At 38.8% G+C, this 27,993-nt stretch overlaps 1 protein-coding gene across 3 annotated transcripts in view; it reads left to right on the forward strand.

The window, feature by feature from the left end:
• The window catches only part of Vps16A (vacuolar protein sorting 16), a 489,369-nt gene that overhangs the window by 91,946 nt on the left and 369,430 nt on the right, over positions 1 to 27,993 (forward strand). For all 3 annotated transcript variants that reach the window (XM_090381825.1, XM_090381827.1, XM_090381826.1), the window contains one exon: positions 26,600 to 26,715. In XM_090381825.1, the coding sequence (XP_090237951.1) occupies positions 26,600 to 26,715 (116 nt within the window). The remainder of the gene's footprint in view (positions 1 to 26,599; positions 26,716 to 27,993) is intronic.

Here is a 27,993-nt window from a genome sequence, read left to right on the forward strand (position 1 = left end):
TTCTTAATTTGAATTTATGCTCTCTTAGGTTCGTAATCTGAACAAGTGGAAGGATCCCATCAGAATTCAGCGTGCTCAACCCATTCAAGGCCTAATACACCTCAATCAGATCACCACGCAGGTGCCTAGTCTCCAGCCACTGCAATTTGCAGAATTTAAGTCTCTCTTGGTAAGAGGATCCCTTCATTCCCCTCACCAATCTTGTTGCCCTTCTCTGTACACGCTGAAGCAAATCTACATCCTTCCTAAAATGAGGCCTCCAGACCTGTATGCAGTACTCAAGGTGTGGCCTGACCATTGCCTTATACAGAGGGACAATCACATCCTTTTCCCTGCTAGCAAAATTCCTATATATCATTGACAAAACCCTATGACCTGCTCTGGCAGCCTGTCTGCATTGCTCAGAAACCTTCTTATCGGACTGCACAATTACTCCCAGGTTTTTTTCATTTTCTACCACCTTAAGTGTATTACCACACAATTGGTACGTTTCTCTGGGGTTACTTCTACCCATATGCAGTACTTTGCATTTGTCAAGGTTAAACTTCAGTTGCCACTTCTTAGCCCATCTGCCTAAATTTTCTAGATCCTGTTGCAGTAGCACACTGCCATTGCTGTCATTAACAACCCTGCCATCAACAAACTTCGACACTAAGCCTGATATACCTTTATCAATATCATTGATAAATATACAAAACAACAGTGGACCCAACACTGAATCCTTTGGGACTCCACTAATAACATTAGTCCACGAAGAGCAGCACTCATTGATTACCACCCTCTGTCTTCTCCTACTCAACCATCCTTTTATCCATTGTAGCAACTTAACCTTAATATCATTCTGCTCCAATTTGTACACTAGTCTTCCATGCGCAACAGTGTCAAAAGCTTTCCTGAAATCCAAATATATGATATCAAAATTATTTTTTGCATCCAGTTCTTTTGTAACCATATCATAATATCCTATCAAATTTGTAGACAAGACTTTCCCTTAACAAACCCATGTTGTGTCTGAATTATTGCTGCAGTCTTGTCTAGATGATCCTGCAATGCATCTTTAACCAGTGACTGCATTATTTTACCCGGAATAGAAGTTAAACTAACTGGTCTGTAATTACTTGTGTCACCCTTCGATCCCCCTTTGTGAATTGGGGATACATTTGCACATCTCCAGTCCATGGAGACCACCCCTGAGTCCAAGGATGCTCTCATAATTATGGCTAAGGGTTTGCTTAGTTGCTTTGCTGCCTCCTTTAATATAACTGGATAGTTTAATATAACTATCCAGTTATATTAAAGGAGTTATATTATTATCTCATCCTCCCCAGGTGCCTTTCTTATGTTTAACTTCAACAATTTCTCCTCTACTCTGCTCTCAGTTATTACAAAATCATTAAGCACCCTCCTACATTTTGATAACCTTCTGCCATTTTCAAACCTTAATAATTCCTCGTGTGAATAGATGCAAAATACTCATTCAGTTTGTTTGCTATCTGAGCAGGATCATCAACAGTCGAACCATCGATATCAAGTGGACTAATCCGATTCGTCTCCTTCCGTTTAGAGTTTATATAAGTAAAGAAATCCTTGCTGTTTTTCTTAGCATCCTTTGCCAAAGATTTCTCGTAATCTGCCTTTGCCTGCCTAACCTCCTTTGTGACCTGATTACAGACTAGCTTATATCTGTCATAGGCTTCTGAGTCGCTTAATAATTTATATGCATCCCATGCATTTTTCTTCTCTGTCACGAGTCTCATTAGTTCATTCGATAACAATTTAGGCCTAAACCTTGAACAATATTTCTTAATAGGTATGAAACTTTTAGTAGCTTTTAATTCCTTGAATGGATCCCACTTAGAATTTACTGTTATACCTTTATCAGTCAATGTTATCATTGATTGATCAAGATGATGTTATCAATGGTAACATCGTCAGTTGATCCCACTGTAAAGAATTTAAAAACTGTCTGAGACCACTTTTAGTAGCATCCACGATTAATTCCTTGAATGCTTCCCACTTAGAATTTACTGTGGGTAACATCGTCAGTTGATCCCACTGTCCAGAATTTAAAAACTGTCTGAGACCACTGTACTCACCTTTATGGAAGCAAAAACCCTTTCCTTTACCCCTGATGGTAATTAAATCTTTAAGTAAATCCCACATCAGTACACTGTGATCACTGCCACCTAGTGGTTCCTTTATCTGTAAATTCTTAATACGCGAAATCACTGCTGATAACCAGATCAAGAGTATTACTCTCACTGGTTGCCTCTCGAACATGCTGCTGCAGAAAACTCATCCAATAAATCCATAAAAGTTTGACTAGTGTGAGAGTGACCAATCCACAAGTTTCAGTCAATATCTGGGAAGTTAAAATCCCCCATTATAAGACATTCTGATTTACTAGCCCACTCTATTTCTCTGTACAATTGTTAATTGTACTCATTCGAGTCATTAGGCCTATAACACACTCCTACTCTTATTTTTGCTTTCGCAGTGCTTATGTCACACCAAACTGCCTCAACAGTGCACTGTTCATCTATATCAACTGGATGCACTTCTTTTGATTTTTTTGTTTTTCTTAATTAACAGCATAACACCTCCTCCTTTCCTCTCCTGTCTATCCTTTCTTTACACATTGTACTCCCCAAATTCCAATTCTGCATTCCTAATATCTGTGTGACACCACGTCTCTGATATCCCAACAGTATTCACCTTTGATGTCTTTACCAACACTTCAAATTCATCAAATTTATTTACTATACTTCTAGCATTGGTATACATGCAAGCATACATGTATAGGAGAACCAATGCTAGAAGTATTGGTATACATGCAAGCATAGATGCTCCAATTCCTATTCCTAGTTACCCTGACATATTCTTGCACCCTTTCTATTTAAGTGTATCCCATCCCTGTAGAAGCAGTCTCACCTGTTAACAAGCACAGACCATGCTGAAAAAAATTCTACCCCTTGGGCCTTGCACATTCCTTTCAGGACCGAATTGATTGGCAAGTACTCTTATCATGTACTCCCTCCTATCGTGTCTGGGCAGAATTGCAGACACTTTCAAATTTAACCCTAACTTAAACGACTTTTTTCCAACATTGACCTGTACTTGTTAAGTAAATCAGCAGATTTCCCACTCTTAATGTCATTGGTGCCAACGTGTACAACAATATCAACTTTTGTGCACTTAAAAGATGATATATGCTTTACAACGTTATTAACTTTTGCCCCTGGCAGACATACCCTGGTCCTGTTCCATCTATTCTTTTTACACAATATATTCCCCGTCTCCCTGACAATAGAGTCAACAACAATAACTAGTTCCTTTGGGACCAGTGCATTCTGCCTTGGAGATTGCCAAGTACCAAGGGCATTTCCATATTTGGTACAACTGCTGATACCCATACGCGTGAATATCACTAAAGGCATGTGATTTATGTCCAAGCTAGTAGTGTAAGGCTTCTCGGTTTATAATATAGGTTATTTTAAGAAACAATTCAGTAGAACTTTGTGAGAGTTTTATGTTCTACTATGCTTCGTTATAATGGAGTTTATAATTGAATATTACAAGTAAAAGATTCTGTAGAAATCTTTAGTAAGTGGGCATAACAAAGGTTCTTTTAACAAAGGTTTAAAGAAGGTTAATTTTGTAATAAGAAATATGTAAAAGGGGGGGAAGTTTTAGAAACAATTAATAGGAATAAATTAAAACTCCATTAAGACGTGCCAGCATCCACAATGAGAATTAGATCGTCTGCAAAAGCTAGGGCCCTGGACATTCCCTAGGTCCATCTCTAGGAACTCATCGAAGATAATGGACCAGAGGAACAGCCCAAGGACTGAGCCCTGGGGACATCCCTGATGGATAAAGCTGGCCAGAGAAGGAAATTTGTTGATAATCTACACCTTCCGATTACCAAGATAGGATTGTATACTATTGTAGAGGTTCTTGGATATCTTCACTTTCGGAGTCTTCGGAGAATGCTGGGCCACCACAGGCAGTCGAAAGCCCAGCAAAGTCCCACCAGGATGGCCAGGGAGTACTTGGAGGCTGACTGTGTGGCTTGAGAAATTAGGCTGTGTATAGCATCTTCTATGCATCACCCTATCTTGAAACCCATATTGGTGTGGAGACTCCAGTTGTTCTTCAGCATAGGAGGCAGATAGTCGAAAAATTAGAAGACGCCCTTGAAGTTTGGCCAACACAGAGAGGAGGGTGATTGGCTGATAAGAAGCAGGGTTTAAGGCAGTTCTGTCTGGACTCTTGAGAATCAACTTAAGGGATGCTGTTTTCCAGGAATAAGGAATGCTCCATTTGCATGGCACTTATTAAACAAACTGAGAAGCTTGGTTGGGGAGATCTCAGCGAACTTTTTAACCATGTCTACCTCAATAGGTCAGTGCCTGGTGTTTTTTCCTCTTTGGTCTTGGCAAGGGCCATGTTCATCTCCATCATGGTGAAGGGTGTTTCTGTGGCTTCTGTCTGATATAATTGGTTGCTTTCAATAATCAGTTGCTGCTCTTGTGTCAGGACTAGGTGTTCTTCAGATATATTCAAGTATCTGAATGTAGAAGGGCCATAGTGTGATGTTCATTACCTCAACCCCTTGGCAGCTTATTCGTGACTGTTCAGTAAATAGTACTCTAGGGCACATATGGGCAGCCCGCGGGCCATATCCGGCCCTAATCTATTTCAGCGAAGTTTGTCTGATTCATGGTAGGAGAAAACATGGTGTGTTCTAGAATCATCAATTTCAAGACAACTGGATGGAGGATTATTATTTTATTTTGGATAAAGGATTTCCTGTATGTTTGCTGTGCAAGGAATCCATATCTGTCAACAAAGAATACAACTTGAAGAGACACTTTACTTCAAGACATGCGGATCACCAAAAAATGTATGGACAACTATAAAAAGATAAAATACAGAAGTTGAAGAAGAACTTGGATACCCAGCAGCAAATATTCAACAAGCAAAGAATGCATGCACCACAATATTGTCAAAGCCAGCTTTGTGGTAAGCAAAAAAATCACTAAGCATTCTAAGTCATTTGGTGAAGGAGAATTTATCAAAGAATGTCTGCTGGATGTTGCAAGTATAATATGTTCTGAAAAGAAAAAAGACTTCGAGAATATTCGTTTGTCGAGATGTACTGTTCTCCGACGATTAGAAATTATGGTTGATGATATCAAAAAAAGTTTAAAAGAGAAGATTGCTAGATTGAAAGCATTTTCAATTGCTTTGGATGACAGCACTGATGCCTCCGATACAGCACAACTAGCAATATTTCTTCAAGGAGTTGATGCGGATTTCAACATCACAGAAGAATTATTGGCGCTTCGGCCATTAAAAGGAACAACTACCGGTGAAGATATATTTGAAACAGTCAACACAGTCTTTGAGAGATTTGGGCTTAAGTGAGTTCACTATCTGGCATATGCACTGATGGAGCCACTGCAATGGTTGGTGCACAGAAGGGATTTATTGGAAAAGTTCATGAAAGAGCAATAGAACTACACATCCATCAGGAAAATTTAACAAAATTTCACTGCATTATCCACCAACAAAATCTGTGTGCAAAATCGATTAAATTCACAAATGTTATGGAAGTTATAGTAGCCAGTATTAACTTTATTAAGTGCACTTAATCACTGCGCATTAGTAGAGGCATATGATACAAGAAAGCAAGCTTATGCAGCATCAGCCAAAAAAAAAAAAAAAAAAATTCCATTTCACCCCCACTCTTCATTTGAAATACCTGTCTGGCTGAGCCTTAAATTTATTTAGTCTATCAACCTCCACAACAAGGGATGGAAGTGTGTTCCCCCAACCAATTACCTGCTGGCTAAAGGCAAATTTCTGCACATCTATCCTACATGTCTTTCCTCAATCCGAATTTATTCCCTATCAGGTGTTTATTCTGAGCAAGAGGAAGAATCCCATCGGCTTTGAGCATGCTCAAACAATTCAAGGCTTTATACACCTCTATCAGATCACCTCGCTGGTGCCTAGTCTCCAGACACTGTAATTTGCAAAACTTAAGCCTTTCTTCTTAAGAGCAACTATTTGTTCCATTCACTAATCTTGTTGCCCTTCTCTGTACTTGTTCCAGCAGCTCTACATCCTTCTTGAAATAAGGCCTCCAGACCTGTATACAGTACTCAAGATGTGGCCTGACCATTGCCTTATACAAGGGAATGGTCAGGCCACATCCTTATCATTGCTAAAAAAATTCCTGTATATCATTGACAAGACACCATGAGCTACTCTTGCAGCATATCTGCACTGCTTAGAGTACTTCATATCTGCCTGCACAATTACCCCCAGGTCCTTTTCATTCTCTACAACTGTCAGTGTAGTACCACAGAGTTGATATGTTGCTCTGGGGTTGCTGTTTCCCATATGCAGTACTTTACATTTGTCAATGTTAAACTTCATTTGCCACCTCTCAGCCCATCTGCTCAACCTTTCCAGATCCTGTTGCAGCAGCATAGCATCAGCAGTGTCCTTAACAACCCTGCCAACTTTTGTATCGTCTGCAAACTTGGACATTAAGCTTGATATACCATCATCAATATCATTTATAAATACAGAAAACAATAATGGACCCAACACTGAACCCTGAGGGACTCCACTAATAACATTAGTCCACGATGAGCAGTGTCCATTGATTACCACTCTCTGTCTTCTCCCCCTCAACCATCCCTTTATCCATAGCAACAATTTGCCTCCAATGCCACACTGCTTCACTTTGTGCAGCAGTCTTCCATGTGCAACAGTATCAAAATCCTTTCAAAGATCCAAATATATAATATCAAAGTTATTCCCTGCATCATCCAGTTCTTTTGTGACTGCATCATAGTATCCAATCAAATTGGTCAGGCAAGACTTTCCCTTAACAAAACCATGCTGTGTCCGAGCTTTAACTGAAGTCTTGTCTAGATGATCCTGCAGTGCTTCTTTAATCAGTGCCTCCATTAATTTTCCTGGAACAGAAGTTAAACTCAGAGGTCTATAATTACTTGTGTCAGCCTTTGATCCTCCTTTGTGAATTGGGGTCACATTTGCACATCTCCAGTGTATGGGTACCTCCCCTAAGTCCAAGGAAGCTCTCATAATTATGGCTAAGGGTTTGCTTACTTCCTTTGCTGCCTCCTTTAATATAACTGGATAGATCTCATCCACCCCAGGTGCCTTTCTTGTGTTTATCTTCAACAATTTCTCCTCCACTTCACTCCCAGTTATTACAAGATTATCTAGCGTACTGCCAGAGTTGAATACACCTCTGGCATTCCCTTCGCTGAATAACTCCTCATGTGTGAATGTCGATGCAAAATATTCATTTAGTTTGTTAGCTACCTGAGGAGGATCATCAACAGTTGAACCATCGATATCAAGTGGACCAATCTGATTCATCCCCTTCCTTCTAGAGTTTACATAAATAAAGAACTCTTTGCTGTTTTTCTTTGCATCCTTTGCCAAAGATTTCTCATAATCTGCCTTCGCCTGCCTAACCTCCTTTGTAACGTGGTTACAGACCAGCTTATATCTATCATAGGCTTCTGTGTTACATGTTATTTTATATGTATCCCATGCATTTTTCTTCTCTGCCATATGTCTCATTAGTTCATCTGACATCCATTTAGGCCTAAACCTTTAAAAATATTTTTTAGTTGGTATGTAAAGGCTAGTAGCTTCCAAGATAAGTTCTTTGAATGCTTCCCATTTTGAATTTGCTGTTCGTAACATCATCCCACTGTATAGAATTTAAATACTGTCTCAGACCATCTGAGTCGCCTTTACGAAAGCAAAAACCCTTCCCCTTACCCCTGATGGTAGTTACCTCTTTTAGTAAATCCCACTTCAGCACACTGTGATCACTGCCACCTAGTGGTTCCTTTTTCTGCAGATTCTTAATGCATGAAGAATCACTACTGATAATCAGATCAAGAGTATTACTCCCTCTAGTTGCCTCCCGAACATGCTGATGTAGAAAACAATCATCCAATAAATCCACAAAAGCCTTACTAGTGTGTGAGTGACCAACTCACAAATTCCAGTCAATATCTGGGAAATTAAAATCCCCCATTATAAGACTCTCTGGTGTACTGGCCCACTCTATTTCCCTGTACAGTTTCTTATTATACTCATCAGAGTCATTAGGCCTATAGCACATTCCTGCTCTGAATTTTGACCTCCCAATGCTTATGTCACACGAAACTGACTCGACACTGCACTGTCCAGCGATGTCAACTGGCTTCACTTCCTTGGATTTCATGTGTTTCTTAACCAAAAGCATAACCCCTCCTCCCTTCCTATCCTGTGTATCCTTTCTGTACACATTGTACTCCCCAAATTCCAGTTCTGCATTCCTTATATATCTGTGTGACACCATGTCTCTGATATCCCAACAATATCTGCCTTTGATGTTTTGAGCAATACCTCAAATTCATCAAATTTATTTACCAAACTCCTAGCATTGGTGTACACTCAAGTATACATGAACCTGTTCCTATTCTTAGCTGCCCTAACACAACCCATGTGTTTACTTGTACTGCAGTTACTCCCAGCAGTCTCTGAAATATCCTGCATCTTGTTTTCCAGGCTGCTGCTCCTTCCAATAGAAGCAGTGCAAGAATCAATTTCACCTCTGCTAGTGGCTACTGTTAATCTATTACTCCTTGTATCCCCCCCCAAGGGCACCTCCGTAGCCAGGTGGGAAGGAGCAGCAGTGCGTAGCACACGCTTCTTGATTAGACCGAGGTTCGAGCCTGTCACCACCAAATACGGAGGATGCGAAAAGGTCAGGGAATGACCACCGTATATCCCGGAGCAATGTTGCTAATGCTCCTAAAAACCAAATAACAACTTCCCCCCCCCCAAGCTAGTAGTTTTCCGACCCACCTAACACTGCTTCGATAGCATCAGCAAATATTCTTGCACCCTTTCTATTTTTAACAACATTAAGTGTATACCATCCCTGTACAAGCAGTCTCTCCTGTTAACAAGTACAGTCCAGGCTGAAAAAAATTTTACCCCTTGAGCCTTGCACAATCTTTCCAGGTCCGAATTGATTGAGTATTTGGCAGACCTATTTTCGGATTATGAAGATGTGTCTTATTATTGTGAAGTGAGGTGGTTGAGTAAAGGTAAAATGTTAAAACGATTTTATGATCTGAGACAAAACATTGCAGATTTGGAGAAAGTCAGATAAGAGCTAAAAATTGTTAATCATTTTCCTACTCTAGCAACTCATAAAAATATCCCTGACGGCACTAATAGAGCAATTTGATACAAGGTTTGCCGACTTCCAAAACAAAGATTCCACATTCACTATATTTGCTCGTCTGATGGATGCTGATGTAAATAATGTGCCAGAAAACTTGCAGATGGAACGTATTGAGCTTCAGGTGGATTTAGTGCTAAAATCAAAATTTAACAACATTGCTTTGACTGATTTTTATAAATTTTATTTGGTGGAAGAAAAATATACAAATTTATGCGCCTTTTTAAGAAAAATCATTTGTCTTTTCGGCAGCACGTATATGTGCGAACAGTTTTTTTCGAGGATGAAATACAATAAATCAAAAATTCGGACAAGAATAACGGACGAAAACCTCGAAAATTCTACGCGATTATCCTTAAGTAATATTAACATAAATATTGATAGTCTCGTAGTTCAAGTTCAAGACCAATCTTCACATTAAATTGTTATGTCGTTCATTATATTATAATAATTTATGTAGAGCTTTATACCAAAGTATTATATTATAAATAAATAAAATATGAAGTAGCAACTTGTTTTAATTCATTTAATATTAATTTATTTTATTTAATAATTTGGTCCGGCCCTTGACTTGGAGACAGAATGATAATTTGACCTCCGAACTAGGAAAAGTTGCCCATGCCTGCCCTAGGGGTTCTCATTTCCAGCAGTGGTGACAAGGGCTTACCAGGATTCCTTCTTACGCTTACGGATCTTATTTGTACATTTGTCAATATGACCTGGCAAGCTTCCCGAGCTTCCTCCACCTCACAAGGGAGGGGGGATGGGTAGCTTGCACTTTCTGGAAGGTCTTCCTAGCCTGGTACACCCTCTTTCTCAGGTCTTGGAGTTCGGGGTTCCACTATGGGATTGCATACTGGTATGATCTCCTCCGTGGAACCAAAAGGTCGCATGCAAGTCTGATTGTCTTGGTCATGTCATGAACACAGTTGTCCGGTGTCATTGTAGCAAGCAGTGAGGTATCTTCGAGGATCCTAGATTAAAGTTCAGCTTGGAAGCATGGCCAGTCCACTCTCTTAGTGTTATATCTGACCATGTCCCTTGGAATTGGAGTAGAGTGTTCCACAGAGCGACGGAGAGAGAGAGAGAGAGAGAGATGATTACCTTGTGGTCCAATGTGGTCCAGGACACCTGAACTGTTCAGTTGGCTAGTTTGTTAGTTAGGTCAGGTGTTGCCACTAATGAATATCTATGGTACTCTCCCAGAGGGGGTCGTTGTAGGTGCACAGGTTTCCAGGGCGATTGAGTACTCGAAGGCCTGTTGAGAGAAGGATGCCTTCCGATCTTGATCCATTGGCATGGGCAGATCTATCTGGTGTATGCTGTGCCATAGTGCCGAGCGACAGTTAGAGTCAGCCTATCAGCAGCCGCCCACCAGGAAGAAACTGGAGTGCGGTCTGGATGATAGAAATTGCCTGGGTGATGTCTTCCCCTGGATGGCTGTCAAGAAAGGGGGTTCTAAGTGGAGTTGTGACCTGTGGACATGTACTAATGGCAGTACAAAATGATGATACTTTAGTTACTGTGATATCTGGATTCCTAATTATAGTTTTTGTCCAAGGTCATTCTGTGGTACATTGTACTACCTTATATGATGAAAGGTAGCCTATGACTCTCCCTGCATGGACGAGGGTTCTTGCTGCATAGCTATGTCGACTTGGGCTTTCTCAATCTTTACTTTTAAGCATGCTCAATGCTGATGGGATTCTTCCTCTTGCTCGGAATAATCACCTGAGAGAGCATAAATTCAAATTGAGGAAAGACAGTTGTAGGATAGATGTAGTAGTAGTAGTGGCATGTGATGCAAGAAAGCAAATGTATGAGCTTATGCAGCATCAGCCAAAAAAAAAAAAAAAAAATCACACCATTCCCTCCAAATGCCTGTCCAGTTCCTCCTTAAATTTATTCAACCTATCAACTTCCACAACGACAGATGGAAGTTTGTTCCAGCAATTAACCACCCGCTGGCTAAAGGCAAATTTCCGCACATCTATTCTACATCTGTCTTTTCTTAATTTGAATTTATGCCCCCTTAGGTTCGTAATCTGAACAAGTGGAAGGATCCCATCAGAATTCAGCGTGCTCAACCCATTCAAGGCTTTATATACCTCAATCAGATCACCGCGCAGGTGCCTAGTCTCCAGCCACTGCAATTTGCAGAACTTAAGCCTCTCTTGGTAAGAGGATCCCTTCATTCCCCTCACCAATCTTGTTGCCCTTCTCTGTACACGCTCAAGTAAATCTACATCCTTCCTAAAATGAGGCCTCCAGACCTGTACGCAGTACTCAGGGCGTGGCCTGACCATTGCCTTATACAGAGGGATAATCACCTCCTTTTCCCTGCTAGCAAAATTCCTATATATCATTGACAAAACCCCATGACCTGCCCTGGCAGCCTGTCTACATTGCTCAGAGAACTTCATATCTGACTGCACAATTACTGCCAGGTCTTTTTCATTTTCTACCACCTTAAGTGTAGTACCACACAGTTGGTACGTTTCTCTGGGGTTACTTCTACCCATATGCAGTATGGGTAGAAGTAAGGTTAAACCTCAGTTGCCACTTCTTAGCCCATCTGCCCAAATTATCTAGATCCTGTTGCAGTAGCACACTGCCATTACTGTCATTAACAACCCTGCCAACCTTTGTATCATCTGCAAACTTCGACATTAAGCCTGATATACCTTCATCAATATCATTGATAAATATACAAAACAACAGTGGACCTAACACCGAACCCTGTGGGACTCCACTAATAACATTAGTCCAAGAAGAGCAGCACCCATTGATTACCACCCTCTGTCTTCTCCCACTTAACCATCCTTTTATCCATTGTAGCAACTTACCCTTAATACCATTTTGCTCCAATTTGTACAATAGTCTTCCATGCGCAACAGTGTCAAAAGCTTTCCTGAAATCCAAATATATGATATCAAAATTATTTTTTGCATCCAGTTCCTTTGTAACCACATCATAATATCCTATCAAATTTGTCAGACAAGACTTTCCCTTAACAAACCCATGCTGTGTCTGAATTATTGCTGCAGTCTTGTCTAGATGATTAGATGATCCTGCAATGCTTCTTTAACCAGCGACTCCATTATTTTACCCAAAACAGAAGTTAAACTAACTGGTCTGTAATTACTCGTGTCACCCTTTGATCCCCCTTTGTGAATTGGGGATACATTTGCACATCTCCAGTCCGTGGGAACCTCCCCTGAGTCCAAGGATGCTCTCATAATTATGGCTAAGGGTTTGCCATAATTATGATTAAGGGTTTGCCACAATTTGCCGTAATGTGCGGAAGTTTGCCCTAGCCAGCGTGTGGTTGATTGCTGGAACAAACTTCCATCTGTCATTGTAGAAGTTGATAGCTTAAAAGATTCAAGGCAGAACTAGACAAACATTTGGAACGAGTGGATGGGTGAAATTAGAAGATTTTTTTTTGGCTGATTTCTTGCATCATGTGCCTTTGTTAATGCTAATGCTAATACTCAGTCTTGTCTTATATCTCGCAAAAAGGATTCTTCTGCTCTTATGCTTATCCTTGGTGACACTCCGATTTCTAGGCAAGTTGATATATCTCTTTTGGGGATCACCCTGACTTCTAATCTCTCTTGGCACAAGCACATTACAAATATTGCTTCCTCTGCATCTAAAAAACTTTTTTTTCTCTTTTGCTCTCGGCGTTACTTTTCTTCCAAACAGCCGTTCACTCTGTACAAATCGCAAATCCGCCCTACCGTGGAATATTGTTCCCACATCTGGGGCAGTACCCTTAAAAAATCTCTCTCAGGCTGCTAGATTCCATTCAGAAGAGGGCAGGACTGTTTTGAAAGAGAGAGCGGGAATTACAGAAGCCAATTCATAGACATACTGTTTCTGCTGCATGCCTTTTCTACAGATACTTCCATGGACACTGTTCTTCTGAATTGGCTTCTGTAATTCCCGCTCTCTCTTTCAAAACAGTCCGAACACATTCTGCATCCATCCAACATCCATTTACTGTCCGACGTCAAACTCACAGAACCAAATTTTCATCTTCCTTGTTTATTCATTCAACTGCCGTTTTCTGGAACAACCTTCTTTCATATGTATTGCCTGAAAATTACAGTCTACAGAAGTTCAAGTTTAATGTCAACAAATATCTTCTCGTCTTCTCAATCTTCAACTCAAGCACGGTACTAAGTACTATAGGTTCTAATACCTCTCGTGTTTGGGGTTTTCATAAAAAAATATAAATAAAATATAAATAAAATAAATAAAGAAAATGATAAAGGAAAGAAACTTAGTGAAAAGGAAGAAAATATCTAAAGCAAACATTGTTGGCTGCAGAGCACTGTCTACTACTTGTTGCATCATGTGGTAAGTAATGCTTTGCAGCCATCAGTATCTACTTTCTGGTTTCTTTCCTCTTTCCCAGTTTTTATTTCTTTACTATTTATTTAATCAAAGTTCATTTTTATGCTATATAGTTAGCATTGAGCCATGTTGCTATTGCCACTTTTACTGCATTTATAGTTCGATTTCATTTGATATATTTTTATTTAAGTCTCATTCTTTGTCAGTGGATTGGCATTGACTTGTAAAAGTTCTGATCTTTAGTGGTATAAATTTTCACTATATAAGGGACACTATTACTCATAATTATTGCATTGGCAAGTATGTTCTTAGTTAAGAAGCATATTAAATCTAAGGCAGTGCATCCAGTTTACATGGTTGACCAGTGCAATGTTCAGTCAGTTTGGTGAGACATAAGCACTGGGAAAACAAAAATGAGAGTAAGACTGTGCTATAGGCCTAATGACTGTGATGAGTATAAAAAAACAGCTATACAGAGAAATAGAGTAAGCCAGTAAATCGGAGTATCTTATAATGTGTAATTTCAACTTTCCAGATGTTGATTGGAATTTGTGGATTGGTCACTTACACACTAACAGGATTTTGTAGATTTATTGGATAACTGTTTTCTGCAGCAGTAGCATGTTAGAGATGCAGCAACACAGAGCAGTACTCTTGATCTGGTTATCAGCAGTGAGTCTGCAAGAATAAAGAATCTACAGGTAAAAGAATCACTGGGTGGCAGTGATCAGTGTACTAATGTTGAATTTAATTATAGACACAACAACTGTCAAGAGTAAAGGGAAAAGCTTTTGCTTTCATAAGGATGACTGCAGTGCTTTGAGAAAGTTTTTAAGTTCTATGCAGTAGGACCAACTGATAATGTTACCAACAGCAAATTCTAAATGGGAAGCATTCAGTGAAGTAATCATAGAAGCTACACTGCTTTTTCTATCTGCTGAGGAGTACTGTTCCAGGCTTAGGCCTAAATGGATGTCGGATGAACTGATGAGACTTTTGGCAGAGAAGAAAAATGCCAGAGATTCATATAAATTATTTGGTGATAGCCTGTGGTAGATATAAAGTAGTCTGTAATCAAGTCACAAAGTGGTTTAGGCAAGCTGAGACTGATTATGAGAAGTCTCTGGCAAAGAATGCATAGAACAGTAGCAAAGGCTTCTATTCTTATATTAATGATAGAAGGAAGGGAGTGAATCACATTGGGCTACTTGATATCAATAGGTTAACTGTTGATGACCCTGCTCAGGTTGCTGACAAATTGAATAGGTATTTCTCATCTACATTCACACATGAGGAATTATTTAGGGAAATGGATGCTAGAAGTTTATCAAACTCTAACTGTCAGCTAAATCATTTTGTGATAACTGAAAGGAAAGTGGAAGTGAAATTGTTGAAGCTAAACAAAAGAAAAGCACCTGGAGTGGATGGAATCTATTCAGTTATATAATAAGAGGCAGCAAAGGAGGTAAGAAAACCCTTAGCCATAATTATGACGGCATCCTTCAGGTGAGGTCCCTATGGACTAGAGATGTGCAAATGTAAACCCAATTCACAGAGGAGGGGATCAAAAGGTGACGTGAGTAATTGCAGACCTGTTAGCTTAATATCTGTTCGTGGGAAAATAATGGAGTCACTGGTTAAAGAGTTAATGCACTACCATCTAGACAGGAATGCAATTATACTGCTGCACACTATGGATTTTTTAAGGGGCAGCCTTGTCCGACCAATCTGATTGTATACTATGATGCAGTGACCAAGGAACTGGATGCAAAAATAATTTTTATATCATATACAGTCAGTCCTCGTATAACACGTGTTTACACTACACGAATTTGATCATACACGATTTATAAATAGGGGAACGATATCTTATATAACACGAACTGAATTCGCTTATGCACGATTCGCCTTTATGTTTACAAGAAATGGCAGTTGAATGCAACACGATAGGAATGAAGAGAAGATTCTGAAAATGTATTTGTTTTTTATATCAGTGAAGGGGAAAAACATTTCACCATAATAACGTAAAAACCAACACAATTCCAGCTATCGGTATAATCGCAAATGCAATTAGATCGAGTTTATAACAGATTTCACTAGCAGAAATGCAACTGGAAATTGTTTTTATTGTTTTATGTTAGTAACCCCTAGAAATGTGCTTTAGTAAAATGTGAGGTGTTAATCTCTGCCTTTACGGTGTTGTTTATTCAGTTGCTACACGCGCGCAGCTTAGTTTATGTGTATCAAGCGTGCCTCCTCGTTTTGTAATTGTGCTTTATTCCCTAAAAATTAGTAAAATACTTAAAAGGTGTGAAAAGGAAGCGTCCTGGTGATTCAGAGAGATTCAGTGATTCACTGCAGATTCAGAGAAAAAAAGAAAAGCATTATCGATAAACAGAGGCAGACTAGGTCAAAAATTCTTACCCGGGAAAATTTATAGTGGCCTCATACTATGGTTTATGGCCAAAATCACACTGGCCTTGGCCCACCGGGGTTTCCCCAGTAAGTCTTATGGCCAGTCCGTCTCTGTCGAAAGAGAAAAAATATGAAATTGTGAAACACTTTGAGCGAAATGAAAGACCATGTGATATTGCACGTGCTACAGGCCTAAATGAGGCAATGCCGAGAATTACAAAGAATGCAGAGAAAATAAAAACAACTTTCATAGCAGGAACAACTCAAAGTGTAAATCCATTAGATTAAGACACCAAGAATTGGAAGAGATGGAACGGCTGTCATCTGTTTGGATAGAAAATCAAACAAAAAACAAGTTTGCTTACGATAGAAGCAAAAGCATTAGCAATATTTTATTATGTAATAGTCATAATAAAATACTTATGTATTTTATTACGATTATTTATTGTGTTTGGTAATGTTCTCGTTACAAATGTGTGTGTTCAGTCTTGGGTGGTCGGCACCTAACCCTATTTTTCCCATAGGGCCTGTTGTTTATATTGCACGATTTTGCATTGCACGAGGGTTTCTAGGAACATAACTATCGTGCTATATGAGGACTGACTGTACTGGGATTTTACAAAGGCTTTTGGTACCGTTGCACATAAAACACTGCTGTACAAACTGAAGCAATTTGGCATTAAGTGCAAGTTACTGTTGTGGATAAAGGGATGATTGAGCAGGTGAAGACAGAGAGTAGTTATCAATGGGCACTGCATTTCTTGGAGTAATGTTACTATTGGAGTTTCCCAGAGTTCAGTGCTGGGTCCATTGTTGTTTTCAATATTTATTAATGATATGATGATGGTATATCAGGCTTAATGTATTGTTGTTTTCAATATTTATTAATGATATGATGATGGTATATCAGGCTTAATGTATTGTTGTTTTCAATATTTATTAATGATATTGATGATGGTAAAGTAAAGTGCAGCCATTATCAACCCACTGCAGGATGGAAGCCTCCTCAACAATTCATGCTGAGGGAAATGGACCATAATCTGCCACGCTGGTCCAGTGCGGGTTGGCAGATCGACCGTATTCAGCAGTCAGGGGCTTGAACCCCGGTCTACTCAAAGAGCGTGTGCTACTGCACTCCCACTCCTGACCACTCGGCTACGGAGGCCGGCTTAATGTCTAAGTTTGCTGATGATACAAAGCATGGCAGGGTAGTTAATGACAATAATCAGGGTGAGCTGCTGCAGGTCAAGGAAAATCAGCTTGATGAGCTGAGAATTCTCAGTTGATGTTTAACATTGATGAATGCAAGGTACTACATATGAGTAGTAGTAATCTCAGATTAACATACTAGCTGTGTGATACTACACTCAGATAAATGAAAAAAAGAATTGATGATGGTATATCAGGCTTAATGTCTAAGTTTGCTGATGATACAAAGCATGGCAGGGTAGTTAATGACAATAATCAGGGTGAGCTGCTGCAGGTCAAGGAAAATCAGCTTGATGAGCTGAGAATTCTCAGTTGATGTTTAACATTGATGAATGCAAGGTACTACATATGAGTAGTAGTAATCTCAGATTAACATACTAGCTGTGTGATACTACACTCAGATAAATGAAAAAAAGAATTGATGATGGTATATCAGGCTTAATGTCTAAGTTTGCTGATGATACAAAGCATGGCAGGGTAGTTAATGACAATAATCAGGGTGAGCTGCTGCAGGTCAAGGAAAATCAGCTTGATGAGCTGAGAATTCTCAGTTGATGTTTAACATTGATGAATGCAAGGTACTACATATGAGTAGTAGTAATCTCAGATTAACATACTAACTGTGTGATACTACACTCAGGAAAATGAAAAAAAGAATTGGGAGTAATTGTGCTGTCAGATATGAAATTCTCTGAGCAGTGCCGAGAGGCTGCCTGGACAGCTCATAGGGTTTTGTCAATGATATACAGAAACTTTGCTAGGAGGGATAAGGAGGTGATTATCCATTTGTACAAGGCCATGTACATCAACAGTAATCAAGATGTCAGGCCACATCTTGATTACTGTATACAGAGCAGGAGGCCTCTAGGAAGGATGTAGATGTGCTGGTGCAGAGCAGGGCAACCAGATTTGTAAATTGGAACAAAAGCATTCTCTTACCAAGAAAGGCTCTTACAAAGGCTCTTGGATATTCTCTTACCAGGTTCTACAAATGTAGTGTCTGAACACTAGGCACCTGCAAGGAGATCTGGTGGGGTTTAAGGATTTCAGTGGATTGAGTAAGCTAAACATTGATAGCATTCTTTCTTTTGCTGAGGCTACGCACGAGGGAGTATAAATTCAAGTTGAGGAAGGATAGTTGCAGGATAGATGTGCAGAAGTTTGTCATCATTCAGCCTGTGGTTGATTGTTAGAACAAACTTCCACCTGTTGTGGAAGTGGATTGGTTGAATAAATTCAAAGAACTAGACAAATTTTTGGAGGATATGGATGGGTGAAGTGTGTAGTGTTTTTTTTTTATTTTCTGGCTGATGCTTTATGAGCTTGCTTTCTTTTGTGTCATTTACCACCACTAATACTAAATGCAGTAATTCCCTGACTATTGTTATCCTGCCTTCCGAAGAGATTGGGCACAATGTTTTTTCTGCTCTATTTTATTTATTTTTTCCTTCGCACCACTTGTCACTTTGTTGTGGTTGATTTTGGTCTCTGTTTATAGTCTTATTTCATGTCCACTTGGGCCTGGTGCCATTAAGGGGCACTGCTAAATTTGAATTAATTGGTATTTTCATAAATTTACATTATTTGGTAGTTTTATTAATTGGCATTCTTTATAAATTATGTTAGTAGTGCATTCCTTCTGCAACACCCATTATCGTGATTAATTCTCTCATTTGTTTGTTGTTGTAGTGTTAGTATTAGCAAAATGATGCAAGAAAACAAACTTATAAAGCATCAGCCAAAAAAAAAAAAAGCTTCCCATATCACCTGTACATCTGTAATAATTCCTAGTCTTCCTTGAATTTATTCAGACTACCCACTTCCACAACAAATGGAAGTTCATCCCAACAATTAGTGACTCTGGATGAGGGCAAACTTCTGCACATCTGTTCTGTAACTCAATTTGAATTAATGTCCCCTCATGTGTAGTCTAAAGTAGAGGAAGAATGCCATCAGCAGTGAGTTTGCTCAATCCATTCAAAGCCTTTAAACACCTCAATCAGCTCACTTATGTACCTCGTCTTCAGACTGCAATTGCGGAACTGAAGCCTTTCTTGGTAAAAGCACCCCTTTGTTTCCCTCACCATTCTTGTTGCCCTTCTCTGCACCTGTTCCAGCACACCTATGTCCTTCCTGAAATGATGCCTACAGATTCCTGTTAGACTTATTCCTGTTAGTTAAGTTCCTTTATATCATTGACAAAACCTCACGAGCTGTCCTGGAAGTCTATGCGCACAGCCCACTGAAGAATTACATATTTAACTGTACAGTTACTCCCAGGTCTTTTTCATTTTCTACTATCCTGAGTGTAGTACCAACAGTTGGTACATTAATCTTGAATTATTCCTACTCACATGCACTGCTGTGTACTTGTCAGTGTTAACCTTCAACTGCTATTTCTTAGCCCATCTGCCCAGTATTTTTACCCAAGTACTATAGGTCTGGTACTGGTTGGTTTACTTTCTGTTATGTACTGATTTACTTTATATTTGCCATTTACTTGCCCTGATATGTGACTGGCATATTCTTATTTTATATTCTAACTATATATATATATATAATTTAAATAAAAATACAAGTAAACGAAACAGGTTATGTGGCATGGCAAACCAGTAGTGCGAGAAATAAAAATAAATGTGTACATAATAAAGTAAAAGGGAGGAATCAAGATAAAAGGGTGCAAAAGGAATGCTCATAAAATAATTTAGAAAAAGCCAATTAATAAAATACCAAATATCATAAATTTATAAAATGCCAATTAATTGAAATTAATGGTGGCCAGAAGATGGCACCAGGTTCAAATTAAGTGAAATATCATTAAAAATGGAGATGAAAAAAAAAACTACAACATGTGACCAACGTTCGCATATATTCTTATTTAACTGTGACTTGGTCATTGGTTTGTTTTTGCCATCTGATTGCTTGGATCTGTTCTATTATAATTTTTCACTACACAAGGGCCACCACTATTCAGGTCCATTACATATGTGAGACAATTAGTGTATCGGTTCGGCGATGCATAAATTTGTCTAATGTTCGAAATGCAGTGATTTTCTGACCATTATTGGCTTTGTGGTCCTCCATCGAAATGGGGCAAAAGGGTCAGTTTTGTTTATTTATTTATTGTAATTTTTTCAGTCTATTTTATTTATTTATTTTGTTGGTCAAGTGTTGTAGTTGGTTTTCATCTTTGTTTTTAGTGATATTTCACATAATTTGGACATGGCGCTATCTTCTGGGTGCCACTAAATGTCAATTAATTGGCTTTTTCTAAATTATTTTAGGAGTGTTCCTCCTGCAGTATCCTTTACTTGATTCTCCCCCTCCCTTTTTACTTTTTATGCATGGGTCTTATTTTTATTATTCACTCTATTTTTCATATTTGGGATTTGTTAGGTGCATCGGCACATATGTGGCACACAATGGCCATAGTGCGACACAGCAGCCACTTACGTTTGCTATGCTAATTTTGTTTCTTTTCCTTTTTCTGTTTTCTTGTATATTTAGTTAAAAAGTTTATTCTATGTGTGTGTGTATATATATATATTAAGAATTAAGAATTTATTACAGTATACACAGAGCGTACAAATAAAGGAAGAATTTCTTCCTTTATTTGTACGCTCTGTGTATACTGTAATAAATTCTTAATGAATCCAGAGTGCGTAGGCCTGTTTCGTTATGTTCGTTATATATATATATATATATTTATATAAATTAGAAGTAATAAAGCAAGAGACAAAGTGCAATTGCCATATAACCTTTTTAACTTCTAAAACTGAATTTTTATATACCTTCATATTTGTCACTTCTACTCATTTTATCCATACTATATATATATATATGCATGTGTGTGCATGTTTATGATTATCCTTGATTATTATATTAAATTATAATTATGTCCTTGTGGCATAATTTATGTATACTTCCATATTTGTCACTTTTACTCATTTTATCCATACTATATACAGGGTGTCTCAAAAATATTGGTACAAACATTTAGGGGAGGTAGGTAACATCTAAAGGAATGGGAATCGCATAGGAACCCATAACCGGAAACGTCACCGTAAGTCGGTAGATGGTGCGGTAGTTGCTGCATGAAGAGCATGCATCGATATATGAACTGTGAGCTGGCAGACATGCATCTAGTGTATGGATTAGCAGAGGGCAATGGATGAGCCACTCAACGAATTTATGGAGAACGCTTCCCAGACAGACATGTACTGGACCACTGTTTGTTTGCGCGTGTGCATCAATATTTGTGTGATTATGGGTCATTTAGAGGTAACAGGAGTAGTGCGGGCAGACCATGTTCAACGCAAACTCCTGCCATGGAAGAAAGTGTGTTGAATGCCGTCCAGAATAATCCTACTACCAGCACACGTGCTGTTGCCTCTGCCTTAGGAGTGTCTCGTTGCAGTGTACAGCGTGTCTGGCACAACGATTCCTTACACCACTTTCATCTCCAAAGGGTTCAGTTACTGCTCCCCCAAGATCATCCTGCACGTGTGGCTTTTGCATAGTGGTTTCTCCAAGAAAGTATTCAAGACTTGAATTTTCCAGCCTATGTTTTGCTCACGGATGAGGCTTATTTCACTCGGAAAGGCTTATTCAATCAGCACAATGCTCATGTGTGGGTTCACGACAACTCACACGGTGTGCGCCCCCATGCAGCACAACATCGCTTCGCAATAAATGTGTGGGCAGGTATGGTTGGTAACTGCTTAGTCAGCCCATACCTGTTACTATCCCGCATGAACTCCGTTAAATATTGGATCTTTCTTGAACAAGTTCTACCTGGGTTACTTGACGATGCTCCAGCCAATGTGAGACGCAACATTTGGTTTCAACATGACGGGGCGCCTGCCCATTATAGAAAATGTGTTTTTGACCATTTGAACAGGCGTTTTGGGCGTCAATGGATTGGCCGTGGTGAACCTGTTGCTTGGCTCCCATGCTCACCTGATTTATCGAGCCTCGATTTCTTTCTGTGGGGGGGCCTTCAAATTTATTGTGTATGAATCGCCTGTGGAGACGGAAATGGATCTCGTGGTGAGACTCACCTGCACTGCTGCTACTGTCAAAGAAACTCCAGGTGTGTTCAACCGTGTCTGCTAATCCATGCTGTGTCGGTGTGACACATGCATTGCGTCTCATGGTGGAACCTTCGAGCATCTGTTGTAACATCATGAAATGCATCCATCTTGTACTCCATTGTTAATATTATGTCAAATAAATGTTTGCCACTACTGTCTTGTGTCATTTCTGCTTTTTGTGCCTCTGCTACTACTTTCCCGTGACATTTCCGGTTATAGGTTCCTATGCGATTCACATTCCTTTAGATGTTACCTAACTCCCCTAAACGTTTGTACCAATATTTTTGAGATACCCTGTATATACACACTGGTGTTCAAAGAAAGTGCATCACCTAGGAATATCACATATCTAACCCTTTTTCAAGATGGTATGTTACATTAATGACTAGCATCACAAATAGAAATATAAACAAAAGATATTTATTAATAGTTAAGGCAAAGCTAAGTAATATTTGATAGGTACTCTCAAAATATTCCAAAATGAGCATTTGCACCCTTTATGCAACAGTTTTGGTAAACACGACAATCATGGCTGAAATGTTATCAGAAGCCCTCAGTTTGCTTCAGTTTATCATTTTAAACAGAAAACAATGAAAAGTTCAACAGGTGCAAACTAATATTTAGTTGAACTGCCTCTGGCCCTGATGACAGCAGCACACTGTGGAGGCATTGACAAGATCAATTTTTGAAGATAATCAACTGATAGTTCGTGGTTCCAAACACAAATTATGGCTTCCTGAAGTTCATGAAGGGTCTTTGGTTTCTTTCTGGCAACTACAGATTGCACACGATGCGAACAGTTCTCTACAGGATTCAGGTCTGGGCTATTTCCTGGCCAGCTAAGAGTTGTAATGGACCATTCTTCCAACCATTTTTCACCTGTAACAAATGTAAACACATTACTGTCGAACCTCTAATGGAGAAATGAAGCTAAAGTAACTACAGAAGTGCTTACTTACACTTTTTGCCCGATGACAAGGAGCAGAGTCATCCTGAAAGATCCAGTTACTTGGCAGGTTGAAATGGTCTCTAATGGTTGGCAGCAATTTGCTTTCTAATATAGCCAGATATCCATTAGCATTTACGGAACCTTTTATAAATTGCAGATGACCTACTCCGCGATATGAAATGCACCCCCATATCATTTGGCTGGTAGGAAATTTTCATGTAGACACCATACAGTTTGGATGTATTCTTCACCAGTGAATCATTTGTCTCTCATCAGAGCCATGCAGGTTGAATTTCTTCTCATCCGAGAAAATAACTGATTTCCACTGCTCGGGGGTCCATTTGACATGCTCCTTACACCAAATTAATTGGGCCTTTTTCATTTTTTGTGTGAGGAAGGGCTTCTTCTTAGGACAACGAGTACAAGTCCATTTTTGAAGAGGCGTCTCCTGACTGTTACTGCACTTGCTACCACTCCTGTATGTTCTTCTCATTCTCTTTTCAGCTCGGATGGAGAAGCTTTTTTGGTTTCTAAGGCACAAGCGCTTCAAAATGCAGTCCTGTTTTGGTGTAGAGACTGGTTTGCGTCCAGTTCCTTTTTTCCTATCAGCAGAACCAGTATTCTTGAGTTTGGAAAGAAATCTACTCACTGTCGACTGATTACAAGACACTCTATAAGCAATATGATGGGAAGAACATCCTTCCTCACATAAAGCAACAACAGCATTCTTTCTTTGTGGCATAAACTGCACGTAACTCACCATCCTGACACAAGCAAGGAATGACTGCAACTCTTGCAGAACTTGCTTATATAGCTGAAAGTAACAGCTGATGCAATATTACATCATCACCTATGCGTGCGAATCTTATCTGATGTAATCTGTGAGAAATATTGTCATATACTTACGTTATTCGAACAACACTTTCAATTTTAAGGGATGATGCACTTTCTTTGAACACCATGATATGCATGTGTGTGTATTTATGATTATCCTTAATTATTATATTAATTATTATTATTATTATTATTAGCCATATGGTTCAAGGAAGCCTGAAGCTTATGCTGAACCAGCAAAAAAAAATTCCCCGAGTTACCCTGAGAGAGAGAGAGACAGTAAAAAGTAGAAAGGAATCATCAAGAAAGAGAAGAATAATGATATCCAGCTCAGGACCCTGGGTGTGCCAAGCCCATACTCATCAGATGTGAGCCCCCCCCCCCGGGTTAAATATAATCATGTCCTTGTGGCATCCTTCCTCTTGCTGTTTGAGTAAGAGAGAAAATGCCATTATCAATTAGAGTACTCAATTGTTGAAAGTTGAAAGCCTTAAGTACCTCAATCAGGTCTCATACCTAGTTTTACTTTCCTCATGCTTTAATGATCTCCTTGTGCTTTGTTTTCAGATGATGCAAATTGCATCATCTGAAAACTAGGCAAACCTGACACAGATCATATCATTTAGCTTCTCATTTCTTTAACAGAGTTGCAAAATCTTTCACTGACATGAGTTTGGGTATCTTTTTTGTCAAACAGAAAACTCAAAAAAAGATGCTTACTCCCAATTCTTGTTTGTTTGTTTGTTGATTAGTTTTTAGGAGCATTAGCAACTAACGCCATATTGCTCCGGGATATGCGGTGGTCATTCTCTGACCTTTCCGCATCCTCCATATTTGGTGGTGACGGGCTCGAACCCCGGTCTAATCAAGAAGTGTGTGCTACGCACTGCTGCTCCTTCCCACCTGGCTACGGAGGCGCCTCCCAATTCTTGAAATCTGTATCTAGATAATCGTATATTTTCATTATTTTGATTTTTATATAACTTTTTTCTTATTAATTATCATTTTCCTTGTACAGTAAACCCCTGCTATTCGTGGTATCTGTATTCGCGGTCACTGATTTAATATAAAATGAAACCTAAAAAAATGTGAATTTTAAAGCGCCATGAACATTTTCCGCCATAAAAAAGCACGGGCATGGCTAAAATCATCTTTCCCGGTCAAAACAGTGCTCAGTGGGTGGGGGGAGAGGGGTGACAAAATCGCGAGCGTGAATGTTTCTCGCTAATCCTTGTTCAGTATGTGTGCTTGTCATGGAAGGTTTCGTCGTTTGCTTTTAATTTATATGCTTATAAATTGAATAAATTTATCAATTTATAAATTGATATGCTTACAAAAGTGATAAATCTACCATTTTGCAGTGTAAAACAGACTTGTTTGAGTGTGTTAACGGAAGAAAGTGACTTTATTGTGGACAAGTTCTTTCTGACCTGTACAAAAATATGGTTACCAATAACAAGGGAAATGTGAAAAGATCAAAGAAGGTGATGACATTAGCGAATAAAATTGAGTTATTAGACAAAATTTCTAATGGTGAAAGTGTCTCCTCAGTGGCAAAACATTATAAAATCAGTGAGTCAACGGTACAATCAATCAAAAAATCGGAAGAAAAAATCCGCCATAGTGTCCGTGAAAACGCTTCAAAAATTGCTTCAAGAATTTGGTCTGTAACTCGTGATGTTAAATTAGAAAAAAACGGAAAAAGCTTTAAATCTGTGGATAGAAGACCGAACTCAAAATAAAATTCCGTTAAGTTTACTCATCATTCGTGAAAAGGCAAAACTCCTTTATCAACACTTTAGCGAAACTGGTGATAGCACTGGCGGGATAAGTTTTCTAGCTAGCAAAGGCCCTGGTTTGAAAGATTTGTTTGAAATTTCTAATAAATATTATATTTAATATTAAATTGTTTCTTATTTTCATTTCGATGCCATATCCTTGCATTTCACTATGTACTGTCTATGTACATAGTCATATTACGAAGGTACATATAATACATACATAGACAAAATTTTAGACTAGTTTTTCTTATATATTTCATACTTTGGAACGGAACCCCTTTATTACTATGGGAGCCATAACTCAGTATTCGCGGCATTTCTCAGGAACGTAACCCCCGCGAATAGCGGGGGTTTACTGTACGGTTCTTTGTTGGTATGTTATTATTTTATTTTTTATTTTTATTATTATATTTTTTATTAATGTGGTCAATAATGTAAATAAAGTATTTGGAAACTTTACTGCCAGTTACTCCCTAATATTGTGTTATTAGAATATATTGTTGTAGTTTATTAAATAGTGTATTATAGCTTTGTAATATTCAGATTAAATGATATGCTTTAGCTTCAGTCCTGTTGCAACTATTTCTGAAAATAGTCTCTAGATAATTATTAGAAATGTTTGCATGAAAATGTGTAATTTTTTTAAAAATCTTGTTAACAGGTCTTGATGCTCCTCCAAGCAGTTGGGCAGTTATAGCAGATGAGTGTACAGCTAGAATTCTGGTGGCAAAAGATGCCCACTTGTTTTTGGATTGTGAAGAAAAATGTATCCAAGTAGTAAGTAATTTTTTAATTTGGAAATTTTAATATAACTTCAAAAAGATATAGGTCTTTTTTATTCTACTAAATTTTCAAAGGTTTGAAAACCAGCAATCTCAGGATCTGGTATTTTCTGACTTTTGGATTTTTCTAGTTTTTGCACAATAATTCCAACTAATCATGAATTCTCTATGTAATTGTCAAAATATAAGCACAGTAAGTAAGCAAAATGTGACAATACTTGGCTGCCTGCTTTTTTATAGTTTTGCTGTTTGTTAGCTTATTATTTTAGCATTAGCATTAGTAGAGGCACATGTTGCAAGAAAGAAAGCTTATACAGCATCAGCCAAAAAAAAAAAAAAAAAAACCCTTCCTATTTCACTGATCCATTCATTCCAAATGTTTGTCTAGTTCTGCTTTGAATTTATTTAAGCTATCAACTTCCACAACAACAACAGTAGTAGTAGTAGTAGTAGTGGCACTTGATGCAAGAAAGCAAGTGTAGGAGCTTATGCAGCATCAGCCAAAAAAAAAAAAAAAAAAAATCACACCATTCCCTCCAAATGCCTGTCCAGTTCCTCCTTAAATTTATTTAATCTATCAACTTCCACAACGACAGATGGAAGTTTGTTCCAGCAATTAACCACCCGCTGGCTAAAGGCAAATTTCCGGACATCTATTCTACATCTATCCTTTCTTAATTTGAACTTATGTCCCCGTAGGTTCGTATTCTGAACAAGTGGGAGGATCCCATCAGAATTCAGCGTGCTCAACCCATTCAAGGCCTTATAGACCTCAATCAGATCACCGCGCAGGTGCCTAGTCTCCAGCCACTGCAATTTGCAGAACTTAAGCCTCTCTTGGTAAGAGGATCCCTTCATTCCCCTCACCAATCGTGTTGCTCTTCTCTGTACACGCTCAAGCAAATCTACATCCTTCCTAAAATGAGGCCTCCAGACCTGTACGCAGTACTCAAGGCGTGGCCTGACCATTGCCTTATACAGAGGGACAATCACCTCCTTTTCCCTGCTAGCAAAATTCCTATATATCATTGACAAAACCCCATGACCTGCCCTAGCAGCCTGTCTACATTGCTCAGAAAACTTCATATCTGACTGCACAATTACTCCCAGGTCTTTTTCATTTTCTACCACCTTAAGTGTAGTACCATACAGTTGGTACGTTTCTCTGGGGTTACTTCTACCCATATGCAGTACTTTGCATTTGTCAAGGTTAAACTTCAGTTGCCACTTCTTAGCCCATCTGCCCAAATTATCTAGATCCTGTTGCAGTAGC

This window comes from Mastigoproctus giganteus, chromosome 9 (assembly GCF_048544385.1).
Source record: "Mastigoproctus giganteus isolate SK-2022 chromosome 9, ASM4854438v1, whole genome shotgun sequence".
In the NCBI taxonomy this organism is placed as follows: domain Eukaryota; kingdom Metazoa; phylum Arthropoda; class Arachnida; order Uropygi; family Thelyphonidae; genus Mastigoproctus; species Mastigoproctus giganteus.